General features: G+C 44.9%; 3 protein-coding genes across 6 annotated transcripts in view; 1 reads left to right on the top strand and 2 right to left on the bottom strand.

Annotated features, from left to right (window-relative positions):
* The first annotated feature begins 16 nt into the window (after positions 1 to 16).
* TMEM259 (transmembrane protein 259) overlaps positions 17 to 27,990 on the top strand; it is a 32,445-nt gene continuing 4,471 nt past the window's right edge. For 2 of the 4 annotated variants that reach the window (XR_012156230.1, XM_073324562.1), the window contains exons 1-10: positions 17 to 1,107; positions 10,424 to 10,690; positions 12,953 to 13,130; positions 21,928 to 22,038; positions 23,385 to 23,507; positions 23,811 to 23,911; positions 25,425 to 25,482; positions 26,207 to 26,290; positions 26,967 to 27,099; positions 27,563 to 27,662. Coding sequence is in view for 3 of the 4 variants with exons in the window: in XM_073324562.1 (XP_073180663.1) it covers positions 871 to 1,107; positions 10,424 to 10,690; positions 12,953 to 13,130; positions 21,928 to 22,038; positions 23,385 to 23,507; positions 23,811 to 23,911; positions 25,425 to 25,482; positions 26,207 to 26,290; positions 26,967 to 27,099; positions 27,563 to 27,662 (1,392 nt within the window). In the remaining variant the exon portion in view is untranslated. Of the gene's footprint in view, positions 1,108 to 10,103; positions 10,310 to 10,423; positions 10,691 to 12,952; positions 13,131 to 21,927; positions 22,039 to 23,384; positions 23,508 to 23,810; positions 23,912 to 25,424; positions 25,483 to 26,206; positions 26,291 to 26,966; positions 27,100 to 27,562; positions 27,663 to 27,990 lie in introns of all 4 variants that reach the window. The other 2 variants (XM_073324564.1, XM_073324563.1) reach the window with 2 other exon arrangements.
* Positions 7,385 to 27,990, bottom strand: part of GRIN3B (glutamate ionotropic receptor NMDA type subunit 3B) — a 47,856-nt gene continuing 27,250 nt past the window's right edge. The window contains exon 10 of the mRNA XM_073324559.1: positions 7,385 to 7,652. Coding sequence (XP_073180660.1) covers positions 7,631 to 7,652 — 22 coding nt within the window. The 3' untranslated portion in view covers positions 7,385 to 7,630. The remainder of the gene's footprint in view (positions 7,653 to 27,990) is intronic.
* LOC140903361 (uncharacterized) lies at positions 15,870 to 18,526 on the bottom strand. Its single transcript, XM_073324565.1, has 2 exons — positions 18,342 to 18,526; positions 15,870 to 18,133 (listed from the first exon to the last, which is right to left on the bottom strand). The coding sequence occupies exon 2, from the start codon at positions 18,100 to 18,102 to the stop codon at positions 16,918 to 16,920; it is 1,185 nt and encodes a 394-aa protein (XP_073180666.1). The 5' UTR covers positions 18,103 to 18,133; positions 18,342 to 18,526; the 3' UTR covers positions 15,870 to 16,917.

The raw sequence follows: 27,990 nt of genomic DNA, 5'->3' as shown, positions 1-27,990 counted from the left end.
TTGGGCCTCGCCCGCTCGTTGTTGTTGAGTAGCGTCCGGGCCGGGGCAGGAGGGGGAAGAAGATGGCGGCGGCGGCGGCACCTCTGGCCCCGCGGCAGTGAGACGCGGAGCGTGGCCGGGCGCGTGAGGAGGCCCCTGGGCACGGCGAGGGAGGCAGGGCGGAGCGGGGCCCCCATGGCCGCTGGGCCGGCCCAGGAGCCGCGTCCCGCCCCGGGCCTGCCCCGGCCCCGCCGCGGCTGGTAGCGCGGCCCCAGCGCCCCCCCCCCCCCGCCCGGGGGGTCACGCTCCCGAGCCTGCCGCGAGAAGGGCTCCCGCCAGGCCTGAGCGCCCCCCGACCCGGGGCTGAGTCCCCCCCCCCCCCCCGCGGCCCCTCATAGCGGGCTGGGCCGCCCCCAGGGGCAGCACCCCGAGCCCCAGGGGACAGACTGCCCCCCGCATCCTGCAGGGGAACAGCGCCCCGCCCCCAAGGGGGAGCTAGTGACCCCCCCGCCCCAAGGGGTCCCCCCCTCCCCGGACTGTGCCGAGGTGTGAGCCTCCTGGGGCTAGCCCTCGAGTCCCTTCCCCCCCCCCTGGCAGAAACAGCAGCGATTTTCCCCCTAGCACACAGGTCCCTCTGCCGGGCGTCCCATTCCCCCAGCGCAAAGGGGCGCTGATCCACCCACCCCCAGGGAGACTGCCTTAGACTTTGAGAGGGTAGACACTCCCCCCTGAGAGGCACAGCTGCCTTTTTCCTTCCCTCTCCTCCCACCCCACCAAAAGGGCTAAACCCGGGGGGACAGAGCGCCCCCCAGAGTTCTCTTCCCGAGCGCCTTCCTCACGGGAAGAAAGTAGCCTCTCCCATTGACGCTCCCCCACCCCCAGAGGATCAGGATGTCGGAGAATCAGCCCAATGCGAACAATCACAATCACCCAATGAACAACAACGGGGGTGGTGGGGCTGCTGGTGGAAACAACCGGGGGGTACGGAACCCGAACCTCAACCAGAACCCCCTGATTAATGTGCGCGATCGCCTCTTCCATGCCCTTTTCTTCAAGATGGCTGTAACCTATGCCCGCCTCTTCCCACCCTCGTTCCGCCGCATCTTCGAGTTCTTCGTCCTTCTCAAGGTGAGGGGCAGGGCCATGTATGTATGAAGTGGAGGGACTTTCTCTATCCACTCTTCACCCCCCTGTGCAGTTAAGTCAAGTTGCTTCCAAACAATTCTTATCCCCCAGGAAAGATCTCCTGCTACCCTAGGATCAGTCACCTAACTCCACCTATACTAGCCAGAGAGACTTTCCCACTAAACTGGTGTATTTTTTCTATTTATTAGGAAGGGATGAACCATTGTGATAGTTATTCTACACTGCAGCTGGAAGCATGCCTCTGAGTCTTGGTAGACAGATGCCCTAGCTCTACTCAATCTAGGCACAGTGGTGTGGCTGTTGTAGGCCATGGCATGGGCTAGCCACCCAAATACAAACCTGCTCAGCCCTCTAGGTCTGTAGTCAGGTTGTTAGTCCCTGTGCTGCAGTCTCCACACTGTTATTTTTAGCATGCTAGCTAAAGTAGAGTTAGTGTGAGTCTGTCTACCTGGGCTCAGGCTCGCTTCGAGCTGCAGTATAAATGTACCCTTTAGGGTCCCTTTAATAAATTGAAAGGGTTGTTAGGGCATTTTCCTGTGCTCTTACAGTCATAGAATCATGGCTGTTAGAAATGGAGATGTCCTGTAGATTCAGTCTGCTTCCCTGCTGATGCAGCATTGTCTCTTACAGTCTGTGCTTTGTTTTAGTTTTTAATGACTTGACACAGTGGCTGCCAACGTTCCCCAGGAGAGCTGCTGGCTTATCTGTCACATTCTAACCTCGTGTATGAGGAAAAGGAATAACTCAACAAATATCAGACTAAATAGTCTCTCTCCACAAAATGCCTCCATATTTCTCGCTCTGGGCAAAAGCTTGAGTGAATAGATTATAAAACCTTATATCGGTTTGGGAGTCTTCCCTTGCGCTGCTGAGATTCTGTTGTGTCCTCTTGTTAACAGTTCCTAGATTTAAACTTATTCTAAGAAAGTGGTTTATTGAAGCCAGAAGGATGGGAAACACTATCTATCATTTTTTCAAAGTTAAATCTGGAAGGAATATTCCTGGATGTATACAAATGATTTCCACTACATGGATCTGATGAAGTGGGCTTTAGTCCACAAAAGCTTATGCTCAGATACATTTGTTAGTCTCTAAGGTGCCACAAGTACTCCTCGTTCTTTCATATCTAGGTCACTGGTTCTAGTCCATCTGATGGTTGTGTGGCCAATGTGAAACGATTTGGTGTTTTCAACCTTGTTTCTGGAAAGACAGTTGTGGATAGAAATAGATGTTGTCCACATTAGGAAAAAGGTGAAGAGAGGAAAGTTTATCATGTGTTTAAAAAACACAGCTTACCTCAGCCTGCTAAGTGTGAAAACTATAAACTACTTTATCCTCTTGTCTGTGCTTTTTGGTTCTGTTAGCCAACCGCAGCTGGTATTGATTGGTCTCCCTTGGGGGGCATCTCTGCAGAGAGGCCACAGTTTAAATAGGCCATGGAGGTTGAACTCCTCTCGCTCCTCAAAGTTGAAGATTGGAAATGAGGCACGTTAGGGAGATCTGGGTAGGGATGTGCTGTTACTATCTATGCTTGTGTTTTTTACCAGTGCTAAACGTTAAAAAAAAAATTTCACAAAAAATAATTAGTTTCTAAGGGACAACAGTGTACTTACATTATAATATACACGGCCACCATGCTGAAACCTTACATTATAGTAGCATTAGTCGCTTTAAAAAAAGGAAAGCAATCAGGACGGTAATACCAAGTGTAGATCAATGCCTGTTGCATCATGACAGAATGGCCTTAATGTGCTAATGGTACATTTTCACTCCGTATCTTTAGCTGCTGTTCTTGGGAATGGCCAGGCTCTTTAACCTTTTCCTTTTCTGTAACTAACTGAAGGCACGCTTAAAATCTTGAAATGGGATGGGACTTGTTACTAGACTGTTACGTTGGATGAGTGGTAGCCAAGCTGATAGCGTCTGTTGCAGAGCTCTGGGTAGCTGAACTAGCCATGCATACACGTGCAAAACAGCCTGCTTTTACCATAGGAGTGATTTTAAAAAGAAGTCTTAAATTTTCAGAGACAAAACGGGGACTCTGAGGCAAGTGGCATACATAAAAGTGCTTTAACTAATTGACCAGGTTTCAAGCAGATGTTCTTTAAGTAGGGACGTAGTATGATGCTGGCTGTCTCTCTCTAGTGCTAAACCGTCTGGGTATAGATGTAAGGCATGATCCTGCCATTTATTGTGTAGGGGTGAATTCCTGTACCTGTACAGAGCCCTATTGCCTTAAGTGGGGTTCCTTCGATTGTCGAGGTTTACATGCATGTAATGAGTTGCAGAACCTGTGTCTAGGTGAGCTTTGGTATGCATGAACTTCAGCCTTATCTCTTGGTCCCTTTTGGCTGAAGATGTCTTCGTACAGCTTCTTAATCAAATCCATGGTGTAGCTGCCTAGTTTTGCCAGTCTGTTTACTCCAGCTGAGGACCTCAAGGATAATGAGTAGCTAGAACTAGTTGTGTTACGCAATGATCAAGCACCTTAAGGAAGTTGGAGAGCAAACAACCCTAAAACTCGGCTATGGTGCTGTATTCTAGAATGCTCTCCATTCTTGGTGGAGAGCTGCTGTGCAAGCTATTGAATGTATCTGTTAACATCACCCTGAATTGTTCCCCAAAATAAGGTGGTAAAAACCCATTAGTCTGTAGTGATATCACTTTCTTCTGATGTGACTTTATAGCTGTTCCTCTAGTTGAGAAGCATCTCTTGACTATTTTTGAAAGGGGAGACTCCAGCTTGAAGTGTCCTTTTTATGGATGGTAAATCACTAACCATCCCTTTAGTGGGGTGACTTGTTTGGTGTGAATTTAAAAAAAATCTTTTGTAACAGTAAATTATTTTTTTAATAACCATAACAATAAACCCCCTTGCAATTCTATGGAAAGTGTTCCACGGTGGCTTTCAGGTCATGTTTGCTGAAGCTTTACACTCAAGGCTTTTCAATCTAATTGACATGATTGGTTGCCTGTGTGTAGGAGAGGCCCCATCTTGGAATTACTTAAACCTCTCTTGAGCAGAAAAACTGAGACACACACAAACAATTGTTTGTTGTTAATTAATACTGACATTAGTCCCCGTGAATGAAAACTGAAACCCTCTAGTTTTCAATATAATGTAGATCACTGAAAAGTACAGTATTGAGAAATGGTAGTTTAGTATTACTAATCTACAGTGAACATGCTGGAAATAACCAGAATTTTAGACTGGAGAACTTCTTGTCAGTGCTGCATAATGGGATGTTCAAAGTGCATGGCATTCATATTGGGACTATGGATCATTTTAGGATCTAGCTAGGGATACTGTCTCAAAAATCAAGAGCTGAGATCCATTCTGATGCTAGCTGTCGAAGGCGTTTGGGGGTGAAAGATTCTGCCTGTGAATCATGGAAGGCAGGAGCCATGTTTTCTATTAAGTTAAAAAACTGATCACTGAAGGCTGTAGAATATCAGAGGAGATTGCTCGATGCATTCACTTGCATGTTGGCCTGAAGAATGCTTCTTCAGTTAATTTTCAATCACTTTATTGCCACATTATGATGACGAAGTTCATGCAGAATGTTGAGGTTCTGAATTTAGGGCTGGTGACATGGTAGTAACAGGTTAATGCTGTTGCTCTCCCTTTCTGATTTGGTGAGAGGTTGCCTCGTCTTGGGGTTATTTGTGCCTCTGACGTCTCATAAAGTTGTGCAGTCTTTCTTGTGCTTTAATGGGGAGTATTTGTTATTCCTAATAGTTTGAGGAAGTATTGTATAGTGAAGAGAGAATTTTCTGTTTCAGTTTCAACTCTGTCAAAATGATTGAGCTAGGCCTTTTTTGGCTTTCCAGCATGGCTTAGATCTTTCAGTCTGATGGCTGACTACTGAATTTGGTAAGAGTTCGCCTGTGTTTTGGGCATTTGATCTGTAGTGTTAGTGTGCAGGGATTTATAGAAATGTAGCTTGTATATTTTTTTCTATGGTTTCCAGCAGGACATACATTGTGTTTCATACTAGTGTTGGTGTCTGAGGTCCAGGAACAAACTGAAAGGTTTGAGCAGGTCTTGTGGTTGGACAAAGTTGTGTGTGCTTTCTTTGATGTTTCTTTCATCTCACTACTAGTTATGTTTGTGCCCAAAGGCCCCAGTTGGGATTGGGTCCCCATCATGCAGGGTGGAGACAACCCCTGCTCTGGAGAGTTTACAGTCTTATTCTTGATATAGGAATGTCTCTTTCCAATCTGATGCTAGTATCTACCTGATTGAACAGAGACTTGGGCCTGGTCTGCACTTAAAATTTAGGTTGGCATAACTACTTGTATAAAACCCACACCCCTGCATGACATAGCTATGGTTACTTAACTCTCAGTATAGACACAGCTAGGTCAGTGGAAGATGCTTCTGTTTACCTATCTCCTGTCACTCAGGGCGGTGGTGTTTCTACACTTAACTAAAAAACCCCTGACGTGGTGTAGATGCAGCCTACGCTGACGACATTATGCCAGCATTGTTCTGGCTTTGTGGCTATGCTGGCATGGTCCGCGCAGCACAGCCATCGCCTGCAGGTAGGTATCTCCTGACTTTCTCTAACATTTCCTACCTGAGCTCACGTTGCCTTCCCTGTTTGGTCAGTTAACCTTGTAACAAATCACAGGAATGCTTGTTTTAAGTGAACTTTGCCAGTGTTGATCTTGGCTTAAATAAAGGCCGTGTATTGGCTTTCTAAAATGAGAGAGAATTCAATGGAAAGAAAACTACAAATGATCTGGAAATACTGTCTAAAGCTAAAGCTGTACCATTTGTCATCTTACGTAGCAGGTGTTGTATAAATGAAACCAATTGGTTCATCCGCCTTTAAATAAAGATAATTAAGGCCCTGTCTATGCTGAGATCTGCAGCCATGCTCTAACTACTCAAGAGGCCCACTTGTTTTAAACATGACTCTCTAGAAAGGTTTGGAGGGGGTTGTAAAATCTCTGTGTAGACAAAACTAAAGTGGCCCCTCCCTTTCCCCTTAATTTTGGTTTCGTTCAACAGTGGACATGTAGGATTAGAGAGACTGTCTTTCATTATCGATGCAGTGAATTCCCCTGGTAGCTAGTGACCTAGGTGAATGAAATTCAGGAAGAATCTGGTCAAGCTAGAGAAGCTGAGGTCTGGGGCAATCCTGCCTTTTCATATAGGTCTTATATGGGGCTAAAACACCTCTGCCTGAAAACCTCAACACACAGTCTTCATGACACCACTGCTGTTGGCAAAGGCTGAAATGCTCTCCTGTGGCACACATTTGTTAATACTATCACTGATGGTATAGGGCATAAGGAATATGCAGCCAGCATTTTGAGCCAAATCCTGGTCCTATTGGAGTCCGTAGGAGCAGGATTTGTGCCTTGGTGCGTATGGGTGGAGTCTTCTAACACACTGGAAGTTTTAATAAGTTTCTGGTTATTTTTAAAATTAACATTTTACCATTTCAAGTTTTATATAAACAGTGCACAGCTGCAGATATTCTAGTTTTATCTGTCCAATGGTCAAAAAAATTGCTTATGAAACATACTTTCCTACTTAATGCCAACTTTAAGGGTTTTATTTAAAAATCAAGAGAAGGGCAAGAAACAGTATTCAGGTTCAGAAACCTCAAGGCAGTTGTACAAAGATCTGAAATGACATTTCATAATTCAGTGAAACATACATATGTGAAAATGTCACCATACAATCTTTGCATTTAAACTGCAAAGAAAAGGAAACATTCTCTCCTAGATATAATGTTCCATGAGCCAATAACTAGCTGCTCATGGGTGAAATTTCTTCTTAACTCTGAGAGGCAGGGTGGGTGAGGTTAATATCTTCTATTGTGTCAACTTATGTTGGTAAAAGATACATGCTTCTGAGTTCCACAGAGCTCTTCCTTAAGTCCATGGAGCTTGAAGGCTTGTCTGTTTCATCAATAGAAGTTGGTCCTGTAAAAGAGATTCTCACCCGTCTGGTCTGTCTCAATCCTGGGACCAGCACGGCTACAATTCCGCAAACAACAACGAAAGAGAGCCTATAAAATAAGGGTTGAGGTACCTTATATGTTTTTACGCTAACTAGTGCCATATGTGAGAGAGACTCTAACCAGTGTAACTGCAGATATGTTTCTTGTCCACATAAATATCCTTTTTTGGGGGGGTCTCACTGTGCTTTTAGCCTCAATATCTTGAATTTTCTCAGAAAGTTGCTTAAATCATCTATTTCTCTCTCCCCCTCTTCTCCCCCCCCCCCCATTTAGCCCTCTAATGATGATCTAGGGTCATAGGAGGGAATCTTCTGGTCTACCTTGTTAATGGCTTGCAAGAGTGTATAAGAGCCCCAAGACCACTCCTTGTTTCCTCTCAATGCTTTGAGTTGCAGTTAGAACAATGGAAGAACTTTCCTGGAAGGTGGGGATGGGGGTGTATGTTTAGCGCCTCTTCTGGACACCTCCTCTCCCTGTCTTTGGATCAGTTGTAGAAGCATAATCAAAGTGAATCTGTCAGTCTCTCATCAGTTGGCCTGTGTTTTGGAGCTGTAGGGACATTAAAAAGGGAACAAACAACAAAAATCTGACCATCAGATGATGTTTACAAAGAAATAGTAAAGGTTTCTAGCTGCAGGCTTCAAACAAGCAAGGGCTGAGGAAGAAATGCCTGACTTCCCCATCCGGTCACTAATCCTTCCCTCAGATCTTAGCTCTCCTTCTGAAATCCTGCTTCCTTCACCTCTGGTGATGTCAGGTGGCAGGGGGCAGTGGTAGGAACTGCAGCAGCTGGGGCTATGGGGAGCTAGATTAAAAAGAAACACTCTTTAAGCTGGCAGTTTTCCTGTAATAAGTACAACACACCCACCTTTCATGTCCAAGAAATGTCCCCAGTTGGAGCATGTTTTTTCAGTGTATAGCTGTTCTGTGTTACCTGCTTTAATTTGGTACCAGCTCCCTGTTGAAGGTCTTGATGGCACCAAAATACAATCTAAAGGGGTTGAATACTTTTTTTTATTTTTTACTTTCAACTGTGTGTTAAATCCACAGAGAAGTGCCCAGGGAATAGACTCAGTATTGTTTGCCTCATGCCCTCCCTGGAGAAGGTGATCCCAGTATTAAACTGCAATCATGGGAAGAAACAAGGAACAGCCTTGGGGCTGGGTGTAGATATATTTATAGACATCATTTTAAAGCTGGATCAAATATTAGATCTCACGGTTGCAGAGAAACGCTTGGAAATGTATACTGATTAGCACCTTACAGGCTCAAAGCCCAGAAGGCAAATAAGAACCTAACATACATTATTTTAACATATCATGATTTTGGGGCCGGTCTGACTCATTATTTTTGAATACTTTGTCTTGGCAATGCTGGGTACTGTCTGATCTAGACCTCAAATAATCTAGATACTTCTCCTGTTGAGGCTTTTTTTAGGTCCCTTACAATAAAAGCACGCAGCTGAACAGCAGCCACACACCAAAGAGAGTCTATCCCAGGAAGCTTGAGTACAAACCTTAAGATCGTCCTGCATATGTAAGATACAGTAGGGGAGTTCTACCAAGCCAGAAATCAGAGACAGGCTAGTTGTATCTGGGAAGATTTGTGTAGTCTGATAGCTATACTTGGTTCGCAGTCACGTTCTTACAGGATTTGATTGATCCTGGGATACATCCCCATTCCTTTCATTACATTGTGTGGAGTAATGAAAATGTGCAGTGTTTAGCACTCCTCAAAGATGATTTCTTAGTGAAACCTGTACCCTTAGCCCAATGTGTTCACCCTGGTAAATTCTGGGACTTTGCTGTTAATGGATCATTATTAGATTAAAAATTGTAATTTAAAAAATGTCCTTATCTGCTCTTGTCAGAGCCCTAGTTTATTAAGGTTAAAAGTGTCTTTAAAAAAATCTAGCTTACTTTTCACTGTTTGGTATTTTGTTTCGAGCTTCATTCAGCATGGGGCATGAAAACAGACTGGTCAATTTCACTGTCTAGTTACCTTTGACTAGCAGGACTCTGAAGTGTTTTCTACAAGTAGAAAGGAAATGATTTTAAATTCAGACTCTGTCCTTGGAAACTTTAAAAAAAAAAAAATCACAAGAACTAACAGAAAAGTTTAATGAAAGTCTTTGAAATAAGACCTAAAACTATCTGACTCTGTCCCTTTAAAACATTTCCAATGACTGTCTCATGACTTGTGATATCTGCTGAGCAAAGATTATATGTTGGCACCAACCGAAGCAAGCACCTTGTCAATATTAAACTGAATTCTAGAGGCTTGGGAGTAAATACACAAGAATTAATTACTAGAGTTACACTTCCTGGAAAATTCTGGCCCAGTGGATTCATGCAGTATATTCCTTCCACTGGAAACCAGTTTCTGGGTCAGAGGGGAAAGTCTAGCAAGGGATGGCTTGTTTGCCAACAAACAAGCATTTGAAAATAGCACAAGAGAGTGGGGTGAGGAGAGCCAAAGGTAAATGGGCGGTGTCCATTTTTTTTGAAGATAGGTTACTTTTGGGAAAAAACAGGAAGTTAAACTCTGTGCTTCCCAGAGGTATCCAGGACAGTTTTTCTCTGAACGGGCCTCTGCTACCATATCAGATGGCTATTACAACCCACTCTCTGGTAACCATTATTGCCAGCTCAGTTGCTAGTAGAACTGATATTGTGCCTCCTAGTCAGGAAAGACTGGGTGCCTGATTCTCTACTGCCCTGCCCCCTTGTGCAAGCATTTACACCAGTGCAAAGTGAATGTAAAATGCTACTGTTTTGGATCAGAATCGGGCCCTGGTTTTGTAACATGTTAGATCCCTGTAGCATGTGAACAGACCCAAACAATATACATACAAGGCTGCTGAAATACAGCTGCTTCTGGGGCGGCAGTCACCCAGCATACAGCACATTGTGCAACAAGGGTGTGAATGGGGAAGGACACCAGGGCCTACTTCTACTCCTGTGAAAGGTGTGATGAAGTCTCTTGAATGTCTACCCACAGCAGACAGGCCTCAGCTTTACAAGGTGTGACAAGAAAGGCTGATGCAGGTTCATGGCAAAATACTCCCTGGACCTGCCTTCTCCAGCTGAAGAGATGAACTGGTTCCAGGAACTTTAGCTGTTAATATTTTGATGCTTAGACTGTCAAGACTGGGAAGCTTCAAAGTTCTTGGCTGTTTCTGTCTTTGTTGGCCCAAACACATCCAGGTATCTTACTGGTTAGCAAGAAACATCTATAAAGCATGTGAATTTGTAAAAGTATCAGGTTTAAAAAGGTCCAACCTGTACTCATGACCTCTCCCTTGTTTCCTGCTGTTTCAGGCTCTCTTTGTGCTGTTCATTCTGGCTTACATTCACATCGCCTTCTCCCGTTCGCCCATTAACTGCCTGGAGCACGTGCGGGACAAGTGGCCGCGCGATGGCATCCTACGGGTGGAAATACAACGCAACTCCAGCCGAGCCCCCATCTTCCTGCAGTTCTGCGAGGTGGAGAAATTTCCGGGAATGGTGATAGAGTCTATGCAGGAGGAGGAGGAGGAAGAAGAGGAGGAAATGACTGTGGAGATGTTTGAAAACAGCTCTGTCAAGGTAAAGGCTAGCCATGTGCTCCCTGGGAAAGAGTTGGGGATGTCTTCTTGCAGGGAGCATAGAAATAACTTTACAGATTGGCTTGGTACCAGTGAAATATTCCTGTGCCCCACCCTTGTCATGTCCCCCTCATCAGTTCAATTTAAAAAGAACCTCTGACCTCTCCAAATGTCACCTCAAGCAGAAACTTGTGTGACTAGAGTGGCCTTTAAACATACACTGGAGGCCGGTAAACTCCATCTCCATTGACCCAGTGGGAGATGTGATTTCTAGAGCAGAAGGCCCATCACAGAAAATGCCCTGTGCCTGTCCTTTCCCAAACAGCACATCTGTTGCATCACTTCTTTTTCAAGCACTGAAAAGTGCATTTGAAAGTGGTGAGCAGGGGGGAGGCTGTTTAGAAACAGACCATGCACGCAGTGCTGATAGGCTTTCCCGGGACTGCGCTATTGGATAGCTTGTTTCAGATGCACAGGTGTTCTAAATTTTCCTGAGCAGTGGCCATAATGCTTTCTGCTTCTCTTTGGATCCCCCCTCACCATGGAGTGATGTGCGCATCAGTTTGCAATAAGTGCCATCCTCTTCCAGCACATCGTGTGTGTGTGAGGGTAATGTGATCTTCCCAAACTCATACCAATAAAGCTTTTATACCACGTCATCACAGAGAATGAGTCTCTGTGTCACATATTACAGAAAAACTATTTTTAGGAATGTTTTAGAGGTTTGTTTTGTTTTGTTTTTAATCGCTGTATTGGGACTATTTCTTGTATCTCCCTGCCTGTAAAGCCTGGTGATATTAGATGCCATGAGTAAAGGGCCCAGAGGGGAAAAGAAGTTAAAACTAACAAGTGGAAAATACCACCTCCAAAATGGCCATTCTGAACCTAAAAATGCCTCTGCTTTAAAGTCTGAAAACTCGGTCCCTTTCAGAGCTAGAGAGGAGTGCTGAGTCCCATGGGAAATCTTCTTGTAACAGGGCAGTGGGTCTTTGGGGCCCTTACACCAAGGAGCTGTATGTAGGCCACATGCCTGTTCCTAGTCATGTGTCCAAGGGGAACTTACATACTCAGGCAGGAGACTAGAGAGGAGATAGGGTCAGGGAAATGGCTCTGGCAGAAGTCCTGAGAGGAAGTCCCCTTCAGGAGCTGGTTTTGGGGCAGCCTCAACAGGGGAGGCTTGTGAAAGGCCTGGACAAGAGCTAAACTGCTGTAGGGCAGTGAGACAGGTTTGGATGGTGGTGGCAACGTGCTCTGAATGTTTGTTAATAAAAAGAGTTCTATGAAGAGGACTGGAGCTGTGCCATTGTTTGCAACATGACTGCCCCTTGCCCGGCTGATTGATCAGCTCACCAGCTTGCGTGTCCCCTTTCCAGTGGTAGAAAGATCTGGTTTTTTAGTCTGCTGGGCTACAACACACCAGACGGAAAAGCTGTGACGTTTTTAGGCACAGAAAAGCCGATATTAGTCCAGGACTGAATCTTGGCCTTTCCAGGCTAGGGCTAGCTTTGTGCGGGGAATCAAAGCATAAAGGGAGGAGAGAGAAATATTCCCTCTGGTGGGTTCAGATAAAAATCTGGAAGCTGTTTGATGCTCTAAAGGGATTTGCTGTGTTAGAATAAAACTTGGGGTGGTGGATTATGGTGACGCAGCCATAGATATATTGATAAATTTAATGTACCTGTGCAGTTCATGGCACTTCTCCAATTTAGCATTGGCTGTCACCTCCACATAGCTGGCTCACATACATGAATGCTAGTAACTAAATACAGTCTCTGTAACTTCACTCCCCTTACCCTCCTGGCTTTTAAAGTCTTTAATCTGTGGGGCCCTTCACTTTGGGATCTCCTACTCTGCTGTTCTGGTTCACTGGTGCAGCCATCTCAGGTTCAGAAATGTGATCAGCAATGATCTTGTGCTGCCCGATCGCCATTTTGGCAGTTTGTTTGTCAGTGATCGAGCAGGCTGTCAACATTATGCAGCTCAGTCTGTCTTGAAATCTACTGGGACTCTGCCACGTGTAAGAGGGTAATTACCCTGAACGCGCCAGGCTGGTGTAGTCCCACAAGAACCTGCCATTTCTTGTAAGTCCAAAGCTCCGTTTGTTTTCAGACCTGACGGAATGCTTGCAAAGGTTGGGTTTTGTGTCTGTCTTTTCCTCCTCATGTTTCAGTGTTTGACTTGTTAACTGGATGGGGGAGGGGCTTGGAAGCCCAGAATCGAAATGAGCACTAATGCTACTTTCATTCCAATGGTTTTTCAACAGTTTGAGCTGGACATCGAGCCCAAGGTGTTTCTCAAGCCATCCCGGGCAAGCAGCACTGAGGCACTGACCCAGGTGACCCAGAACGAAAGCCAGGAGTTCTCGTTTAGCGAGGCAACCACTAAAGGTATGCAGCCTCTGAGTGAGACTGTGTCCGAGTTTGAGATGCTAGCCAGAGCAGGTAAAGACCACTTACACTGGTATCCATGTTCCCTCCTCCCCTTTCACCTGTATATCCTCCCTTTCACTCCTCTTTCACTCCTCTTGGCTTCTCGAGGCACTTGCATAACAACCTTCAGTGTTTTCCAGATGTTGCTCTTGCCTTTGAATGAGGTGAAATTGACAAATGCTGACTTTGGTTCTGCAGAACTTTGCTCTTTGGCTGGGGAGGGAGCCAGGCTTGTGCTGTGAAGTCTGCTGAAGTCTCTTGTTGCCAGCAGTGCCTGGATTGTTATGCTGATCAAGCATCACAAGGATGGTTATACTAGAACAGACTGTTTGGTCTGGTATCATGTCTCTGACAGTGGCCAATGACAGATGGGCCAAAAGAAGATGAACCAACCTCCCCTTCACCTTTCCCCCATAATTCACCTGAGCAACTGTTGTCTTTTTATCCTCTAGGGGCGATGCAAGAAATTCCTGGGGGGGAAATCCGTAAATCCAATTTATAATACATATTCTTAATAGTACTAGCAGGGATTTGCTGATCCTTGGTCCAGGACCAGGTCTTGGAATAGCTAACTGGTCCTGAAAGCATTTGTACTGACCCACTGATCTTAACCCTGGCAGATTGCAAGATATGGAGATGCTAGAATCACAAAATTCAGAATACCATCTTGCTTTTATCTTCCCTACTTTAATTGCAACGTGATTTTAGCAGCTAATATCGTACAACTTTTAGAAAGCGACCATGGGTTTTTATTCCTTAAACTGCGATTCAAGGCATATGCATGGTATAATGCTATGGTGTCTGGCTGTACTAGATAGCTGTTAGGTTGAAGTAGGATCACTGGAATGACTTAATAGTTAGCATGTCTTGTTTGCTGAAACGGATGTTTTATTTCCCTGGAAAACTGGGATTCTTTGCTTTCCAGCAGTCTAAACCATTATTTCTAGCTATGAAGGATTATGAGCGCTAACATTAAAATGCTCGCTGTTCCCTTGATCTTGCAGTATTTTATTTGGTGCTGGTCCAGGTTTGATTTAGTCCTGAACTTCAGTTGGTGATTAGGGGGTCATGACACTACTTAAGACTTAGGAATGAAATATATATTGTATCTATCACAGAGGTTTTTTTTGGGTGCAATACCATCATTCATGCCCATGCAAAACTCCCCCATATTATCTATAGTGTACACTGAATAGGCTCTTCTGCTTTTGCTGAGTTCTCAGTGGAAATGATCCAACAAGAGGAAAGGAGAGAAATTAATAAGTGGTGCTGTCCATATCTTTACCAGTGTAATAACCAAGAGCATCTTGTCAAAAAGGCTTGTGGGAATGTGAATAGGACTCATTTCCCTTCTCTTCTTACCTTTCCCAATTAAAGGGACATGGTTTAGTTCCCAACTTTTAATCTTTGTGTAAGATACATTAAAATAAATTGATATCGATGCTTTCATGATCTAAATGAAAGCAATTCTTGTGATGGGATTTAAACCCTTTGTCCGTGTTTGCAAACTGGTAGCAATTGTGCTACCAATGAAAACCGAAAAGTAAAACTGACCAGTCTGCTTTCATCATCTACTGGGTGAAATGTAACAAGTGGGAAGCTGCAAATCTGTTTCAGAGTAACAGCTGTGTTAGTCTGTATTCGCAAAAAGAAAAGGAGTACTTGTGGCACCTTAGAGACTAACCAATTTATTTGAGCATAAGCTTTTGTAAGCTACAGCTCACTTCGTCGGATGCATACTGTGGAAAGTGTAGAAGATCTTATTATATACACACAAAGCATGAAAAAATACCTCCTCCCACCCCACTCTCCTGCTGGTAATAGCTTATCTAAAGTGATCACTCTCCTTACAATAAGAAAAGGAGTACTTGTGGCACCTTAGAGACTAACCAATTTATTAGAGCATAAGCTTTCGTGAGCTACAGCTCACTTCCTCAGATGCATATCGTGGAAACTGCAGCAGGCTTTATATATACACAGAGAATATGAACCAATACCTCCTCCCACCCCACTGTCCTGCTGGCAATAGCTTATCTAAAGTGATCATCAGGTGGGCCATTTCCAGCACAAATCCAGGTTTTCTCACCCTCCACCCCCCCACACAAATTCACTCTCCTGCTGGTGATAGCCCATCCAAAGTGACAACTCTTTACACAATGTGCATGACAATCAAGTTGAGCTATTTCCTGCACAAATCCAGGTTTTCTCACATCCCCCCACCCCCATACACACACAAACTCACTCTCCTGCTGGTAATAGCTCATCCAAACTGACCACTCTTCAAGTTTAAATCCAAGTTAAACCAGAACATCTGGGGGGGGTTAGGAAAAAACAAGAGGAAACAGGCTACCTTGCATAATGACTTAGCCACTCCCAGTCTCTATTTAAGCCTAAATTAATAGTATCCAATTTGCAAATGAATTCCAATTCAGCAGTTTCTCGCTGGAGTCTGGATTTGAAGTTTTTTTGTTTTAAGATAGCGACCTTCATGTCTGTGATTGCGTGACCAGAGAGATTGAAGTGTTCTCCGACTGGTTTATGAATGTTATAATTCTTGACATCTGATTTGTGTCCATTTATTCTTTTACGTAGAGACTGTCCAGTTTGACCAATGTATATGGCAGAGGGGCATTGCTGGCACATGATGGCATATATCACATTGGTGGATGTGCAGGTGAACGAGCCTCTGATAGTGTGGCTGATGTTATTAGGCCCTGTGATGGTGTCCCCTGAATAGATATGTGGGCACAATTGGCAACGGGCTTTGTTGCAAGGATAAGTTCCTGGGTTAGTGGTTCTGTTGTGTGGTATGTGGTTGTTGGTGAGTATTTGCTTCAGGTTGCGGGGCTGTCTGTAGGCAAGGACTGGCCTGTCTCCCAAGATTTGTGAGAGTGTTGGGTCATCCTTTAGGATAGGTTGTAGATCCTTAATAATGCGTTGGAGGGGTTTTAGTTGGGGGCTGAAGGTGACGGCTAGTGGCGTTCTGTTATCTTCTTTTTTAGGCCTGTCCTGTAGTAGGTAACTTCTGGGAACTCTTCTGGCTCTATCAATCTGTTTCTTTACTTCTGCAGGTGGGTATTGTAGTTGTAAGAAAGCTTGACAGAGATCTTGTAGGTGTTTGTCTCTGTCTGAGGGGTTGGAGCAAATGCGGTTGTATCGCAGAGCTTGGCTGTAGACGATGGATCGTGTGGTGTGGTCAGGGTGAAAGCTGGAGGCATGCAGGTAGGAATAGCGGTCAGTAGGTTTCCGGTATAGGGTGGTGTTTGTGACCATTGTTTATTAGCACTGTAGTGTCCAGGAAGTGGATCTCTTGTGTGGACTGGACCAGGCTGAGGTTGGTGGTGGGATGGAAATTGTTGAAATCATGGTGGAATTCCTCAAGGGCTTCTTTTCCATGGGTCCAGATGATGATGTCATCAATATAGCGCAAGTAGAGTAGGGGCTTTAGGGGACGAGAGCTGAGGAAGCGTTGTTCTAAATCAGCCATAAAAATGTTGGCATACTGTGGGGCCATGCGGGTACCCATAGCAGTGCCGCTGATCTGAAGGTATACATTGTCCCCAAATGTGAAGTAGTTATGGGTAAGGACAAAGTCACAAAGTTCAGCTACCAGGTTAGCCGTGACATTATCTGGGATAGTGTTCTTGACGGCTTGTAGTCCATCTTTGTGTGGAATGTTGGTGTAGAGGGCTTCTACGTCCATAGTGGCCAGGATGGTGTTATCAGGAAGATCACCGATGGATTGAAGTTTCCTCAGGAAGTCAGTGGTGTCTCGAAGGTAGCTGGGAGTGCTGGTAGCCTAGGGCCTGAGGAGGGAGTCTACATAGCCAGACAATCCTGCTGTCAGGGTGCCAATGCCTGAGATGATGGGGCGCCCAGGATTTCCAGGTTTATGGATCTTGGGTAGTAGATAGAATATCCCAGGTCGGGGTTCCAGGGGTGTGTCTGTGCGGATTTGATCTTGTGCTTTTTCAGGAAGTTTCTTGAGCAAATGCTGTAGTTGCTTTTGGTAACTCTCAGTGGGATCAGAGGGTAATGGCTTGTAGAAACTCGTGTTGGAGAGCTGCCGAGCAGCCTCTTGTTCATATTCCGACCTATTCATGATGACAACAGCACCTCCTTTATCAGCCTTTTTGATTATGATGTCAGAGTTGTTTCTGAGGCTGTGGATGGCATTGCGTTCCGCATGGCTGAGGTTATGGGGCAAGTGATGCTGCTTTTCCACAATTTCAGCCCGTGCACGTCGGCGGAAGCACTCTATGTAGAAGTCCAGTCTGCTGTTTCGACCTTCAGGAGGAGTCCACCTAGAATCCCTCTTTCTGTAGTGTTGGTAGGGAGAACTCTGTGGATTAGTATGCTGTTCAGAGGTATTTTGGAAATATTCCTTGAGTCGGAGACGTCGAAAATAGGATTCTAGGTCACCACAGAACTGTATCATGTTCGTGGGGGTGGAGGGGCAGAAGGAGAGGCCCCGAGATAGAACAGCTGCTTCTGCTGGGCTGAGAGTATAGTTGGATAGGTTAACAATATTGCTAGGTGGGTTGAGGGAACCATTGCTGTGGCCCCTTGTAGCATGTAGTAGTTTAGAAAGTTTAGTGTCCTTTTTCTTTTGTAGAGAAGCAAAGTGTGCGTTGTAAATGGCTTGTCTAGTTTTAATAAAATCCAGCCACGAGGAAGCTTGTGTGGAAGGTTGGTTTTTGATGAGAGTATCCATTTTTGAGAGCTCATTCTTAATCTTTCCCTGTTTGCCATAGAGGATGTTGATCAGGTGATTCCGCAGTTTCTTTGAGAGCGTGTGGCACAAGCTGTCAGCATAGTCTGTGTGGTATGTAGATTGTAATGGATTTTTTACCTTCAGTCCTTTTGGTACGATGTCCATCTGTTTGCATTTGGAAAGGAGGAGGATGTCTGTCTGTATCTGTACAAGTTTTTTCATGCAGTTGATAGATTTCCACTCCATACGGCTAAATGCAGTGCCTTGCATAATGACAGGTTTCAGAGTAACAGCTGTTAGTCTGTATTCGCAAAAAGAAAAGGAGGACTTGTGGCACCTTAGAGACTAACCAATTTATTTGAGCATGAGCTTTCGTGAGCTACAGCTCCTTACAATGTGTATGATAATCAAGGTGGGCCATTTCCAGCACAAATCCAGGTTTTCTCACCCCCCCCCCAAACTCACTCTCCTGCTGGTAATAGCTTATCCAGAGTGACCACTCTCCTTACATTGTGTATGATAATCAAGGTGGGCCATTTCCAGCACAAATCCAGGGTTTAACAAGAACATCTGGGGGGTAGGAAAAAACAAGGGGAAATAGGCTACCTTGCATAATGACTAAGCCACTCCTAGTCTCTATTCAAGCCTAAGTTAATTGTATCCAATTTGCAAATGAATTCCAATTCAGCAGTTTCTCTCTGGAGTCTGGATTTGCAAATCTATGTTGAAATTTCTCTTACATAATGTGTTGCTAGTAACTCAGGAAAGGAAGTTACATTTCTTATATATGACTTTTAATCTATATTCCTTTAAAATATTTTAATCATGGGAAGCCTGACTCTTTTGATCTGCCTCCTTTAGGAAGGAAGGAATGCTATGACACTGTTAGGAAAAATCCTCTTTAAATTGATTGGTTGCTCCTTAACAGGGGATTTTTCTGGTCTTGGGGCTATCACAGCAGACTGTCTACTTCAAACTGCCATCTAAGCAGGCAGTCATAACAATCATCATAAAGTGATGTCAAAAGGCTTATTTTAAAAAAAAAAATCTACTTCTTGCTCCTGCCTCTGGTTTTGGCCATTCTGGAAGCAGCAGCAGTTCCTGTGTCCTGAGATGTTCTAACTCTAGAGAAGTTAATTGACTGTGGTTAGAGCCAGCAGGCCCAGCTGCAGCTGCGAGACCTAGGGAAGCTTCAAAGCAGGAAAATGTACTTTGAAGAAGACCGTTTTGAACAATGCATTTAAGCTTTTTTTGCCTCCAAAATATGCATTTATAATTAATTTAACGGTGGCACATGGTGTTGATCTTAAAGCACTGAGTTGGCACACGCTATTGACTTGATTCAGGTTTTGTAGGAGTTAACGTGATATGATTTGCTAAATTAACCTTTGGGACAAGCAAATGAGGCTGCTATATGTATACCTTGTCCTTCCAAGAAAGCAAATTAGTTTTGTCCCGTGTGGAGTGTCTACTTACCATTCATTTATTGTAGTCAGAGTGAAGGGGGTAGGAGAATATTCTTACAGCATTCCCAAAATGTGTAGAAAATGGAAGTTGCATAAATCTCCCCCATAAATTCCTTGGAGAACACACACAGGTGTCTCTGTCCATCATTCTTTACACATATGCTGCAGTGGGACGCATCAAACCCTGATTATAGCCGCGTGGATTTCCTGTTTCCCTGTGTTCAGACACCTCAAGGACTGAGTGGGAAAGGGAAGCAATTTTAACTTGGTTTTTATCACAGTGAGATCAGTTCTCCTGTTCTGCAACCCACACAAGCGTGACTTCTGGTTTCCGTGCTTATATGATATGCAAAGGTTAATGACGTTCTGCCTGGGACTAGTTGTTGGCTAATGCCCAAGTAATGGGGGTGAGGAGTGAAAGATTCCCATCAAAAAGACCCTCTCATTGTGGTGGTTTCATCAAACTGACCCAGAGCTGTGTAAATTTTTGTATTAATTGATTTAACTGGCCTTAAAAGGAAAGCTCTTTGTAAAGGTATTTAATTTTTGCCAAAAATCCTCTTGTATGAATTAATGTATTTTTGTTATCTGCTCTTTGGGGGTGAGTCATTTAGCTGTAGAACGCAGGATACAGCCACATCCACTTATATTAGCTGCCTCTGAATGCTTGAAACAGCCAAGTGACCTGTGTTTGACAAAAATGCTCCGTTAAAATAATACGGGTGTAGCACCTAGCGCAAAAACCTTAAACCTGGGCAGCACTTAGCAGGGCCAAACAAATCCATATTTCCTGGCCTGAAGCTCTGTTAGGCCTATTGTACTCATGGGTTTATGCTAGCAGTCTGCTAGGAAATCTTCAACAGCTGAAAGAGGCCTGCATAAGGAGGTCACTTGAGGACAAATTGAGAGGAGGGGGAGGGACAAGTGGCTTCCATTCCTGCAGGCGCAGTGCCCGGCGCACAGGGGTTCTGAAGCCAACCTGTAAATCGCAGCAGATGTCTGCCATTGTAAATTGTTCAGCTTCTCACAATAAACACCGATTTGTCCTCTACCAGCAAGCAGTTCTGTTCCAGGTCCCAGGCCTCCCCGGGGCCCAGCCTTGACAGGAAATCTTTACAACTCTGACAGATCAGTTCTTGAAAACCTTGCTGTCTTATCTGTGGATGGCAATTCTCTAAGCAGACTTGTTTCTAAATGGGATATCTTTCAAAGCTTTTCTTTAAGGCACTAGTGACTCTCTTGAGTGGGTAATGCTCATCTGTCACTTTTCATATGAGAGAATATGAATAAAAACAGGATCTTTGGTTTTTTTAAAGAGTTTGTCGTCTCCTTGTCTGTAGCTGAAGTTACAAGCTGGTTGCTTTGGAAACTGAAGTCCTAGAGTATATTGTGACTTTAATAATACTTTGCCTTTCTTTAGTATCTTCAATTCATTGCTCTTAAAGCCCTTGATAGAGAGAAACAGATCCAGCCCCTCTGCGAGATGGGTGATATTATCCTGCCTTCACAGATAGGGTAACAGAGGCCCAGAAGTGAAGGTCACAAAGCCAAGTCAGTAGCAGAGCAGGGATTACCATTTGAGTAATGATTCCTCTTGGATGGGGACTGGAACAAGGGACAGAAGCATGGTTCAGCACAGGTCTAACAAATGTCCCGTGTCTGGGGGCCAGAGTGGGGAAAGAGAAGGACAGAACATGCTCTCATTAGAGCATATAACATCCTCTCAAGTCCATTATTATAAGTGGTGTTTAGTCTCCTGATTCACTTTGCTGTGCCTTCCTGGTTTATTATGCTCTCCTTCAGAGGAGGGTTCAAATCTGTGGTCTTCAGAGACAGTGAGCTGGAGTTCTTTCATCTGCTTTACTGTCTGTTGCTGAAGCTTGGTTACTAAAGGTTTCGTTAAATTGGCCCCAATATTGGGGATTGAGAATGGGATTGGGAGAGTCTCATGAGCCGAACAGTAGTGACCTGATGCTCTTTCCATTTGATGGCCTGTGTGAAATGAGTTGATGGGGAGATGGTCACTTTCAAAAGAAGAATACCAGCCCGACTGATGGGGCAGTTTGCATAGAGACCACTAGGCATGAAGACGGCTCCCTCCAGGCTGGAGTTGCAGCCTGCTGGTAGAATAACATGGGGAAGCCTTGCGTTGTTGCTGATCCTGCTTAAAGTTATTTTGGCTGGAATTTTCAAGGCAGTGAATGGGCTCCTTTAAAAACCCCAGGCCTTGTAGGTAGGACTCCAGGAGCCTGGGCTGTAAACATGGCACCTTTCAATGCCCTGAATCCAAAGTGAGTGGACTGTTCCTGAGTGATGCTCCTGCTGAAGTGGTTGAGAGGATTTCCCCTGAAGCCAACAGCTGATATCAACCCAGTGAACCTCGTGGGGTGAATGCCACTAGAAAATGCATCAAAGGGTTCATTCCTATCCATGTTAATTGGGTGGGATTACTATTGGGGGAGGGGGAAGTGATGTAAAAAGTGCAACCAACGCTTTAAAATGACAAAAAGCCTTTTGTCCTTGTTTCTTGGCAAACCTGCTTTTCAGGAGGGGACGGGGTAAAGAGGGGTGTATCCATGGTCGTTTGCAAACCCTGCAGTTGAATCTCCTTTCCCTTCCTCTCTTGCAGTGTGGCCCCAGGAAGAGTACATTGTGGAGTATTCTTTGGAGTACGGGTTTTTACGCCTGTCTCAGAGCACTCGTCAGCGTCTCAGCATCCCAGTCATGGTGGTGACACTAGGTATGTAAGGGACATGACTGGGGTTCACGCATTAGTTGACAAGACTCTTCTAAAATGCCTACATGCTGTTTGCCAACATCCCAGTTTTAGCCATGCCCCCACATACCTACCTTTGCTTCAGTCGCACAGAACCTGGAGGGGACCCTCATTCAGAGAAGGGCTGTCTTTCCAATACGATGCCAAGGCATCCATTACTGAGTCTGAATCTAAGCAATCCGTTTCGCTATCCGAGTCCTAGCGTTATTTTCTAGAGCAGTTGTCTCTTCCAGGAAGGAATCTGAAGAAACCAAACCTAAACTCTGCCCAATTTGTATTATTTTGTTGCTTTTCCTCCTTTGCTTTAAGCTTTAGAGGCTAGAAACAAAATAGCCTGCAGCCCTCCGAGACCATGCTACTTAACACTTGTGATGCACAACATTGATGCCTGTTGTCAGGAGCAATTATACCTTTCAGAGACCATGTTGAGCATGTCTCCTTAGCACTGATGTTTATCTCTAATTATCTCTGCATCCTGCATAGCCACAGGGACCATTATCCTGTGACAGCATTCTCTTAAGTTTCCAAGGAATAAGTGTAGTCTTATACCTTCTAGTGCCAAAAATCCTAATTAATCAGATGCCAAAATATGTGCAACAATCAGATTAGAAAAGGAGTACTTGTGGCACCTTAGAGACTAACCAATTTATTTGAGCATGAGCTTTCGTGAGCTACAGCTCACTTCATCGGATGCATACCGTGGAAACGGTATTAGATTGATTAGACATTAGTGCAAGAGAGTGGTACGGTTCTGCTGTAGTAAATGGTGATTACATGGCAGACAACACATGGGTCTACGTTAAAGGTAGGTGGTGTTTTTATTTGGTCTGATCATTCAGATTCCTACATAAGCTCCCTACCTGCCTTACTGAAAATGGCTTGCATTTGTATTCCACCTTTCATCTAGATGGATCCCAGCTGCATTGTGAGCAATTACATGTGTTTACATGCATTCAAATGAGTTTTATAACCATCCATCTCACTGTCCTTACCCTTCCTGATTGTTTCTGTCATGTGAAGAGCTTCTGTTCATATCGGCTGTTCTCATCCAACTGCAAAAGCCAATGTTTCTACGGTACTATGCCTACTGTCCTGCTAAAAGGCTCAGACAAGTGAGCGCCTTGCTTAGCTGGGCAAGTGCAGCACTTCCGCTGGCCTAAGAGTCTAAGCCTGGGAATCCAATTCTGTTTGCGCACATAGCACCGCAGAGCGTCGGATGGGTCTTGATGTAAATAGTAACAAGCAGAGTTTCCTGCTCCGTGGTTTGACCTCTGATTGAACAGAGTGAATCTTCTTTGCCTTTCATGCAGACCCCACCAGAGACCAGTGCTTTGGAGACCGATTTAGTCGCCTGCTGCTGGACGAGTTCCTGGGTTACGATGACATTCTAATGTCCAGTGTGAAAGCTTTAGCTGAAAACGAAGAGAACAAAGGTAAAGGCACCAGGAAACAATTTTGTGGTGGAATATTTGGAGGAGGTGCTTTCAGTCTGTGGGTGCATGAATGGTGTGCCCTGGCTGTTGACTGTGCCCTAGTACTGAGAATGGTTCCCCGGCTCCATGGGGAGATTATCACCTGGCAAGTAAAATGAACCAAGTGTGAGAAGAGAGAGGATAATGGCCACAAGGAAGACTTTCTCCTGCCACATGCTGAATAAGAATGAAGGATGCACCACTATGGGAAGCTCAACCGATCATTTATTGTTTAATCAGACCGGGCTCCTCTGTTTCTTCCAGGTTTCCTCCGCAACGTGGTGTCTGGGGAGCACTATCGCTTTGTCAGCATGTGGATGGCTAGGACGTCATACCTAGCTGCCTTCGTCATCATGGTCATATTTGTAAGTAAAACGGTTTGTGTTGCCTGGATTTCTGGACTAGGGCTTGAAAGGGATTTAAGATTGAATTTTGGTAACTTTCTTATGTGCCCTAATTTGTATTAACACAAGAGGCCACGGCTACTTTTACTAAATACACTCACAATCTTTTTTGCAAATGCAGAATTGACCCAGATGAAACCAATAAGCAAAGGAGGCTGAGATCATAGATGCCAAACCACTATGCCTATAGTTAGGACAGTGTTCCTTCTTCCTTTGATAATCTAATGGCTGGTGAGAGGAGGTGTTTAAATATATTTCTCATGAAGATAAATCAGTCCTGTGTGATCTTTCTCAGAGAGACAGTGTGGCCTAGCTGGAGGTGCACAGAACTGGAACAGAGCTGGAACTTTGGGTTCTGTTCTCGACTCTGTTACAGATTTGTACTTTGATTTTGGGGCATCACTTTAGCTGCAGTAGGAGTCTAGTTCTGACAGGTTAACTACATGCCTATCTCTTTCACAGGGGCAGCATGTGGTTTAATTACTGTTTGTAACGTGCCAAAGAAGCGCTACTTAAAGCGTGAAATGTGCAGTACAGTCTTGAGCTTTGTTACAGTGCTAAGAAAAATCCACACAAGCCAGAAAAATTCTTAGTTAACATAGATTCTAAGCTCAGAAGGGTCTCTTATGATCTTCTAGTCTGACCTCCTGCATAGCCCAGACCAAAGAACCTCACAAGTACATGTCATAGTTTGCAGGTTAACTGTACCCTCTGCGGTCTGCTCAGGGGCACCCCTTTACATCTCAAACTTCTAGCCATCACCTCTCTGTGGGCAAAGTACTGCAACTCTCTTCCTCCAGACTGAGAATTTAGCCTTCAATTCCTTCTGCCCTTCAGTGTGCATATCCCAGCAAATAAGACCTTAGCTCATCCCCTGTAGTTCTTCACTCTTTCTCAAGGGCTAGGACAGTGAATGCCAGTGACCAAACATAGCATAAAACAATAAACATGCTCAGTTTACTAGGTGTTTCCAGACCCTGGCATGCTTCCCAGTCCTTCGGATCCTTCCAGCAGGATTGTACCCTCTTGGTTACAATCTTGTCAGTTATTGGATCAACTTGAGGGATTCTGAGTCAATTCAGCTGAGCCTTTGTACCAGAAGCCTTTCTTAGTCTCCTGGGCCTCTGGAACCCAGTCTGAACCAGTATATGCAAAAATCCCCAGGAGGTGGTTCCTCTTTGGAGTTGGGTACCCCTGTCCCAGGATTTGCTGTAATGGCCCCTCACTGATCTTCATTCCTGGAGAAGGTTTGGCAACCCTCCCCCATGGAGCCAGAATACAATTGCTGGCTCACAGAGATACAGATAACATTTTTAAAACTTAGTACCGTAGACTCAGATCTCATGTGTCTGTAATATCTGTCTCAGTGCATCCCACATGCCATGATGGAGCATCAGCATGAACTCTGTATCTATGGGAAAACCAGCTTCCCAGGGTAGTCCAGTTCTAATCCTGATCTGTTTTGCTTTTTCAGACCCTGTCAGTCTCAATGCTGTTGCGCTACTCTCATCATCAGATCTTTGTCTTCATTGGTAAGTGCTTCTAAATCTCACTCCTACAAGTTGTTTCTCTTGGGATAATGCCATGCCCTGGTGAACACTCACTACCTTTTGGAGGGCAAGAAAAGAGCTTAGTGTCTTTCGTGGAGCTGAGCTGACTTGAGACAGTCGATTCTTTATCCCATTCATCATCCTGGAGCTGGGAAAACACAGTAACATTTTCCAAAGGTTACTCATCCCGGAAGCTGACAGGGCATGACTTTGGCCACCTGGAGTACGCTGCTTAGTGACCACAGGACAGAATCTGTCTGAGTGTAAACGCAGCTCCATTGACTTCTAGACTCCTTTTCTTCCTGCTTACATCAGATGTGAATTTAGCCTTAAATCTCCAGACAAATATGCTCTTTAAGTTGCCCTTTGTGACCATTCCCCTCTTATCTGAGGTTGGATGAATGCAAATCCCGTGTTTCAGGGCATGGCCTAATGCCCAGGGGTCAAAAAACTATTGTCCCAAAGGTACAGCCCTGGTGCCTTCTGGGGGATTTAGTCTTCCTCTGCAGCAGTGGGTGTAGGTCATTACCGGGGCAGGATTTGTTAGACCAGTGGCCTGCCCCAGTGTGAGCCTGTATGTACTGTGAGCTGTAAGCCATTCGCGGCCGTACTGTCTCCTGCATCTAGTTCTCAAGGTGGTTTGTGGCGTGTTACTCTGCTCCGTGAGCTGCTGAGAGCCCTTCATGGTTTGCTTTCCTTCTTGCAGTGGACCTCTTACAGATGCTGGAAATGAACATGACTATTGCGTTCCCTGCTGCTCCCTTACTCACTGTCATTTTGGCTTTAGTAGGTAAGAACATGGATTTACTCCTTACGCAAAGGAAGAACCCTGAGCATGTCCGAAACAAACTTAGTGTAGCAAGCCATGTTGGGGTGCATTGAACACACACAATCCGCCCCTGCCCCTTGTACCTTAGGTCACTGCGGGGGTTAATGTTCTCATTCCCTGCAGGGAGGTCATGTCATGGAACTTGGTGTGACCATGTTATAAGGTTTTGGGTTTTTTTTTTTTTGGTCCTAGTCTCCAGTAGAAATATACCCACACTCGGGTTAGGGCTGGTGAGGATTAGTGATTCTCAGAGCTGTGCATTGGGCTGGAGGTAATCCACATCGTGCATGTACATCATGTATAGCTTGATCCACTTCTCCATCTCTCACGTTCCTGACCTATGTCCTACACCCACAAAACTTCATTTAAAAACAATAAATCCTGGGCTGTGGCTAATGTTATAGCTGAAGATCCCAGTCAGCAAGGAAATCTTTGTGCTTTACCTCATCTGCTGTTAGAAACCAGCTCCATTGTGCCTGCTTGCATTTGCTTTGCAATCCAGCAAATGCACCATAGCACCAGTTACTAGATAGCGTTAACTCCGGGTGCACTCTTGGTTCTGGAGAATGGCTAGCTGGGATTACCCAGTGCCCAGGCCCCACAGCTAGTTGACATGTCAGTGTTTTCTGTCCGGCAGGCATGGAAGCCATTATGTCAGAGTTCTTCAATGACACCACCACTGCCTTTTATATCATCCTCATTGTGTGGCTGGCGGACCAGTATGATGCCATCTGTTGCCACACCAATACTAGTAAGCGGCATTGGCTAAGGTAAGAGAGTTGCCCATTCTCCTTCTAGCATGTGCGCTTCCATCAGCTAGCGATGTGCTTCAGGCCTATATTGCATGCTGCTTTATTCTGCGATGTGAGGCTTCTTTAAAATTTTCATCAGGCGGTGCTGGGTTGGCTTCCATTTCGGATGACTACTCTTTTCCCTTCTTGACTCCCAGTGTTCCTGCGTCTGAAGCCCAATTGCTTTCCCCACATTCAGGAGGCAAGTTGGCTCTTTCCTGTGTAACTATTAGGAAGTCCCCCTTTAAAACCGATTCAGACATTTGCCCACTTGTCGGTCCTGCTCTGTGTTTAGATGTCTGCTGAAAAACACTGATGTCTGCTGAGAAAGTCAAGAGTACCCATTAATCAGCTGCTCAGTGGGAAATCCCTGCCCAAGGCTGGGGTGGATGGGTTGTCTCTGTGGTTATGTCCTGTTCCTTATTGTCCCTTCTCTTTCCAGGTTCTTCTACTTGTATCACTTTGCCTTCTATGCATACCACTACCGATTTAATGGGCAGTACAGCAGCCTGGCTCTAGTCACCTCATGGCTTTTCATCCAGGTAAGCAGTGGCCTTCTTTTGCTGCTCCTTAGGTAGAAGAGTGGAGACAGATCTATGTCTTAGTGCTAATTCTGCCCGTGGTCACTTTGTTAACCTTATGAGGGAGCTGGATAGAAATCTAGGGCTTACAATATCAAGTCAGAAACTGATCAGGCCACTTGTATGGCTATGCATGGATGGACACAGACTAGAGTAAATTACCCCCAAGTCACTGACTGCCACAATGTAGACTATAAAAGCTGTTACAAAGCAGGGTTTGAACAGACATCTTTACTTAACCAAGAGATTTGTGCGCTTCCTGGGAACATGAGAATAGAGGGTGGATGAA

Source organism: Lepidochelys kempii, chromosome 25 (genome assembly GCF_965140265.1).
Source record: "Lepidochelys kempii isolate rLepKem1 chromosome 25, rLepKem1.hap2, whole genome shotgun sequence".
NCBI classification, from domain to species: Eukaryota; Metazoa; Chordata; order Testudines; family Cheloniidae; genus Lepidochelys; species Lepidochelys kempii.
Note: the sequence above shows the minus strand (reverse complement) of the source record. Positions and strands in the feature narration are given on the sequence as shown.

Excerpts from the sequence above, each read along its gene's own strand:
- LOC140903361 (XM_073324565.1), bottom strand. The coding sequence starts at position 18,102 with ATGCAAGGCACTGCATTTAGCCGTATGGAGTGGAAATCTATCAACTGC.